This window comes from Anoplophora glabripennis, unplaced genomic scaffold, assembly GCF_000390285.2.
Source record: "Anoplophora glabripennis isolate ALB-LARVAE unplaced genomic scaffold, Agla_2.0 scaffold572, whole genome shotgun sequence".
In the NCBI taxonomy this organism is placed as follows: Eukaryota; Metazoa; Arthropoda; class Insecta; order Coleoptera; family Cerambycidae; genus Anoplophora; species Anoplophora glabripennis.
The window spans coordinates 51,706-58,121 of record NW_019416660.1 but is presented as its reverse complement, the minus strand read 5'-3'; the positions used below and the strand labels follow the sequence as shown (position 1 = coordinate 58,121).

The 6,416-nt window shown below is 31.2% G+C and overlaps 1 protein-coding gene across 3 annotated transcripts in view; it reads left to right on the top strand.

Moving 5' to 3' along the window:
- Positions 1-6,416, top strand: part of LOC108913214 (signal-induced proliferation-associated 1-like protein 1) — a 157,881-nt gene that overhangs the window by 129,489 nt on the left and 21,976 nt on the right. For all 3 annotated transcript variants that reach the window (XM_023455180.1, XM_023455179.1, XM_023455181.1), the window contains one exon: positions 3,614-3,999. In XM_023455180.1, coding sequence (XP_023310948.1) covers positions 3,614-3,999 — 386 coding nt within the window. The remainder of the gene's footprint in view (positions 1-3,613; positions 4,000-6,416) is intronic.

Below are 6,416 nucleotides of genomic sequence, written 5' to 3'. Positions count from 1 at the left end.
TGTTCTGCCAGTCGCCCGTACCGGTATTATGACGTCAGACAATGGTTGCTCAACGTTTTTCCGCGCTCTGTTTTCATTAATTTATTTAACACATTTCTCGTTGAAACAAAAAATTGCTTTTTGGCATACTAACAAAAGGTAAACTTTTGTAATATGCAAAAAATTCTACTGAATGGGCCTATTGTTTTAGCTATTTGTGGATAATAGAAGATATAGACTCTAAAGCTACGGTTTTTAAGACATTGGCGTTCATCACCGGTGGAAAACACTAGCTTATAATCAGCACTGAACGTCGTTAACGTAAATTAAGGTGTCTTTTTAAAACTGGAAAATATATTTGTTTCGTTTTTTTTATTAAATTACCTATATATTTTTATTACATATATTATTTTTCATCTCAAAATGTAAAAGAAAGGACGGAGGTCTTAAATGTTTCGTTAAATAGCTAAACGCCTAACACCGTTAGATTTGCATCCAGGTACACTAAAAAATGTAGTAATTACAGCATTGCTACTTTTTCTTGGACAATTTGCAATTTCTCCAAGATTAGGTACCCTTAAATAAAGAGAATATTACAATCTTGCATAAAGCTCTAGGATGTGTTTACATTTTATCTCATTCCTTTAAGTACAATTTAGTTCTGCCAGAGGGCAAGGCACTTGACTTGAACTGGGAATAGAGAGGTCAGCAGAAAGCTGTATAAATCTATTTTTATTCCAAAGTAATAAATAAGTTCATGTATAAAAAAATAAAATTTACAATCTTTTATTGACGTCATTTTATTTTCATGGGGGCGCATAAAAAATAACTGGTTCGCCATCTTTGGGAGTCCGTCATATCGGATTTAGAATAACCTCAATTAGCTAACCATGCATTGCCATCCAAACTAAACGTGTTTGCAAAATTTCAGCTCAATCGGTTGGGGATAACTGTTTTAAAATTCAGTTGCAAGATTTGACCCATACTAACAAGGCAAGTTAAATAAAAGCAAATAGGGTTTGTTATTACCTATATTAAATCTGTTATGAAAAAAATATAATTATTTAAGAGTTTGAGTTTGCAGAATAAGAAAATTACTGCCATAAGAATAACAATTTAACCCTTTTTCTCACTAATAGGCTATTAAAATTTTCAGCTAGAAGATGAAGGCATATTTGGCTTTCATTATTTTAACCTTGTATATCAGTAGTTAATGTTGTTTTGAAGATTGATGAAATTGTTAGCCTATACTATAATACGATATTTCTAAGGTATGTATCGAGTGGAACAATTTTGATATATTTCTCATATTTCTCGAGGAAATAGACAAAATGTAAAGACCGAAGTTATAACGTTTTGGTCTTGTTTTTCAACAAAAGTTAGAGACAACGAGACCGCATATATTGATTGAATATTGATTCATTTGTAATTTAGGACATTTTTCATTTTTTGTAATTTTTTTTGTCGTATTATATTACACTCTTTTATTTGTGAAAATTTTAAATTTTTTTTAAAGAGAACTTTTATTCAGCTTTTTGCATTTATTCCTGTATCATTATATTTCTACAACTTTTAGCTTTCAGATATTTATTTATAATATTTATATTTAACAGAACACACTATAGACATATTTTTCGATTTTTAAAATTTGATGAAAATTTAATTTCATATGATGCGTGATATGATGATTCATATGATAGTTACACATTTTTTTTTGTAATCAACTGCTTTATGATACAATTAAATAGGCCATGCATGTTTTTTCACGGAGACAAGAAATAGATAATTCATGTTACATTTTGACTTTTAAATAATAATAAATTATGTTGTTAACAAATGAAAAAGTTTTGAGTAAGTAGTGTTGCAAGAAAATTTTATAATGATTAAAAAAATTGCGCAATTTACATATCTACAGGATGCTTCATTAACTTATATAAGTTTGGGTTCAAATTAAAAAATATTGTAAATGTAAAAAATAAATAAATAAAAAACTTCTTAACATAAATCTAAACTTCACAGAAATGTTATTGGATACTACAAAAATGTCTTTTAATAGAGTTGTTTCCTTGGATGAAATTTTACATAAAATGTACCTAATAAATATCGTACTTAATTGATTTTTTTACTTATTATGTTTCAATGGAATAACCAAAGTGAAAATCTACAATATTCTGAATTTAGTCGTAAGAAAAAATAAGTCAACACGAGATAAAATGATTATTTAGGCTCTTCCAATGTGGTAATTTGACTTTAAATGTAATTGTTTGACAATTTGATTGTTATATTTGAAGAATCAATTCTATACATAAAAATAAGAAAAATATTTATAAAAATGGACTTCCTGAAATGTTTTTTGATAGTGCCATGGCTGTTCTGAAAATATCCATATCTTGGGGGACAATATTTAAACAGCAGTAGTACCATTGGGAAGTATTTTATGTTCATGTCAACTCTTTTTCTTATTTTTGACATATAGAATTGTTCCTTCAAATGTAGAAACACATCAAATTCACAGAAAATATTAAAATTTCGCAAGACAAAAAAAATGAACAAAAAGAATCGGACCGATATTTTTCGAGATACGGCAGTTTTAAATATCCAAAAATAATAAAAAATTTCAATTTTTAATCATTTGATAAACAATTATGACAAACGAATTGTTCAAAATTTCCACCACCTGCTGCTAAACATGCTTCAGCACATTGTGCTACAGCTCGAATGGAGTTGCGTACCTACTATCTCTGGCGTTATTTGTTGTATTGTTTGAAACTGACAGCTCTATAACAATTAATGACAATTCAAAAAGCATTTATCAATACTTTGACATCGTTAGAGTACAGTAAAAGTACCTGTCAATACAAACTGCAAAATAATAGGCCACAATTATTCAAATCGTGAATAGTATGATATGCTGATGGCTCTCGGAGCTTCAAATAATCGTGCAGGTGAAGCAGTGCGGTTGGCTTGGCAGAGGCGATCCATTTGCTTGGCCACCTCGTTGTCCAGACCTAACGCAATGTGATTTTTTATTTTGGGGCTTCTTAAAAACGTTGGTGTACAGAACAGTGTACAGTGGCAAATTTGAATGAATTGCAGAACCACCTATTTCAATCAATTCAGCAAATAACACCAGAGGTGATACACCAACTCCATTAGAGCAGTAGCACAATGTGCTGAAGTATGTTTAACAGCAGACGGTGGAAATTTTGAACAATTGTTGTAACTCGTTTGTCGTAATTGTTTATCTAATGATTGAAAATTGAAATTTATAAATATGTATATTTTTATTATTTTTGGATATTTGATACTGCTATATCTTGAAAAATACTGGACTGATTGAAAAATCATAAAGACATTTTTTTATCACCCTATCTAGCTTAATATGATCCCACAATTCGTGTCCGCGAATTTTGTAACACCCTGTATAAACAAATATGTTTTTTTTTTATATTTAAAGGTAAGTTAATCTACATTGACTTACATATTTTGATTCGAGGAATCTCTTGTCTTAAGTTGTCGATGTGTTTGACATACACCCTGTATAAATGTTTGCTCTTAAAGCCTTTATTGACATTCGGTCCTGGCTATGGCCTGTTTGTTTAGTCCTATAATTTTATCTATACCATCTTTACAGATTAGTAATTCGAACCTCTGAATTGCAAACCTTACGGGGCGCTGTCTTAGAGGACGCTATTCCCAACATCAAGGCATCCAGCAACCCCAAAACCCTCAATACCAAAGAAGTTCTCGAATATGTAGCTCCTGAAATCCAACTAAGCTGTCTAAGGCTTGGCGTTCATAATCAGCAGGCGATTGACCAGATTCTCAAGTTGGACGAACAGGGATTGACAAACCATTACAAGGTGGGTATTATGTACTGCAAGGCAGGACAAAACTCGGAGGAGGAGATGTACAATAATGAGGAAGCTGGGCCGGCTTTTATTGAGTTTTTGGAGACGATAGGGAAGAAAGTCAGGCTAAGTGGTTTCGATAAGTACAAAGCAGGATTGGATAATAAAAGTAAGTTGAGTATTATTATTATTGAGTATTTTATTAATTGTCATTTTGACATACATGTCTTTAAAATAGTTTGAGTATATAGGTGCAATTCCAGAAATTGATATGTAACGGAAACATGAAAACATTTTCTGCTCATATTTTGAACCTAGCAATGGTTGAAAACCAAAACTGAGTTAAGCACAAAAAAAAAACAGGAGCAACAATTTTTCCTAAACAGTTGAAGGCATAGATTTAAGAAATTAGTACAGTAAAAACTAACCAGCGCTATCGAAGTAAAAAAGGGCTTTCAACTTTCTAAAAAAAGTTATTTGACGTAGAAAATTCTTTTACAGATTTGGACAGACCATTTTCAAATAATAATTTTGTGGCCTTTCAATTTTGTGGGTTTTCATAGAAAATTTTCACTTTGTCCATGGTTAAAAATCAAAAAAAAAAAATTAGAGTTATCCATTTTTAGTAGCAGATCAGAAGTCAGTTCAGAATAACTTGGAGCTTTGCATAAATTTGCATATTTATGAATGAAAAGTAGCCTGACAAATAGATTTAACCTTTCCATATTTATGTATCTCTAATTGTTGAGGGATTAGCGCTAAATAATCGACTTTTATCTATGATCTATGAACTTAAAATATTAAATAATTTAATGGATAATTTAGAATATACATATATTAAAAATCAATATTTATAATTATTTTTCCTTTATAATGTGCAAAATACAAGGCAATATTCTTATGGATGCCAGTACGGTACACCATATTAAAGATCAAGATGTCTTATCATCTGGATATTAAAAATAGGCAAAGATATATACCTATAGGCTTAAGGAGGTTTATCGGGTACATCTAAGTCAAATGAGAGTTTCTGTAGATTCGCTAGTGACTAAAGTAGTAAGCCTTTAGATTTGGCAACCTTGCACTTGGCTGGCCCGCTCGGCTTGCCGTTCGCTCGGCTCGCCGTTCGCTCGCTCACGGTCGATCATTCTGTTTGTTTGGATGTCCAAGCTTGAAATATATATCATATGTCACACCTTCGAATTTTAAATAATACGTTACGTCGAGAACCGCGGCGTTGCCGCTATCACGAATATGGAGTTAAGTTAGTCAACGACAGCAGTTTGAAGGAGAATTATTATAAATTATGTATCTTACAAGTACCTAATCGATTCCTTAGATATCAGTTTCCTATTTAGACAAGTTGCTGTGGAAACTGTCAATTGATGCACATTCTAAGTGGAAAGACCAAAAAAAATTTGCATTCTCATAAGACTTCATACTAAATCGTGAAAAATTATTTTATTAATATCTCCTCTCTTAGGTATCCAAAGTAGTCATAATTTTTTATCCAAGATTTTCTTCATATTAATAAGCTTATATTAATTTTTTATGAATGTGTTTATCAATTGCGTATCAGGTACCTAAACCTCCTTAACTTAGAAAAGAAAGTTCGACAATTTTGTTCGCTTATAATATTTTACATAGTAAGATTGTTGTCCCCGATTTGTTGGCGTCTATTAATATTAATGTACCCGATATGAGAATGCGAACTAGATATAGACTTTTTAAAATATTTAATATTAATTCACCCCTAGAACAGTGTCTGTGTACGGTGAATAATTTGTTAAGAATATACGACATTGATATTTTTAATATTAGTCGGACTAAGCTACTCTCATACTTATGATACGTATACGATTGGGTGTTTTATGTACATTTTAACTGACATTTTTTTGTTTCCTTTCTTTGTTCTCTTTTTACATTGTATTTTGCATGTGTCTGGTTGTTTATACATTATTTTTAACTTGTTTTTTATATTAGCTAACATTTCTCAACTGTATACATGTAATTGGACTGTCCCTTTGTCTGTATGTATGCAGTATAAATAAATAAATAAATAAATTTAAAAAAGCTAAATCGTACTAAGGTTAAATGGTCTAAAACCCAAGGAAACTACCGATGAAATATATTTCCAAGGCAACGTTTGAGGCGGTACAGTTTTATTAACAAAATTAAATACGAACACCCGGCATGTTTTATCCGGTCAATCTCTATATGTATTATGAAATTACAAACAAGACCTTCGATCATGAATGATTATAAACCCCGTGACCAGAAACTTTGTCTGGAACAGTAATTTTATGTCCTTCACGTTGCCAATGAAACTTATTAAAACGGCAAGATGGAGATTACGTTAAAACATAATATTAGGATTTACCGGCTGGTGATTGGTGTAACTTTACCTGATATTTATTCAACATATCAGCGATTGCCTTATCTCGAACGTAGACGCAACGGTTTGTCATTGTTCGTAGTAAACGAATGATTAATATGGGTGAAGTTAAGATTTAGAGATTTTTGACTGCATACTAAAACAAAGACTGCCTTGGAAGTATGTAGGGTGTCCGAAAGTGAATGAGACGT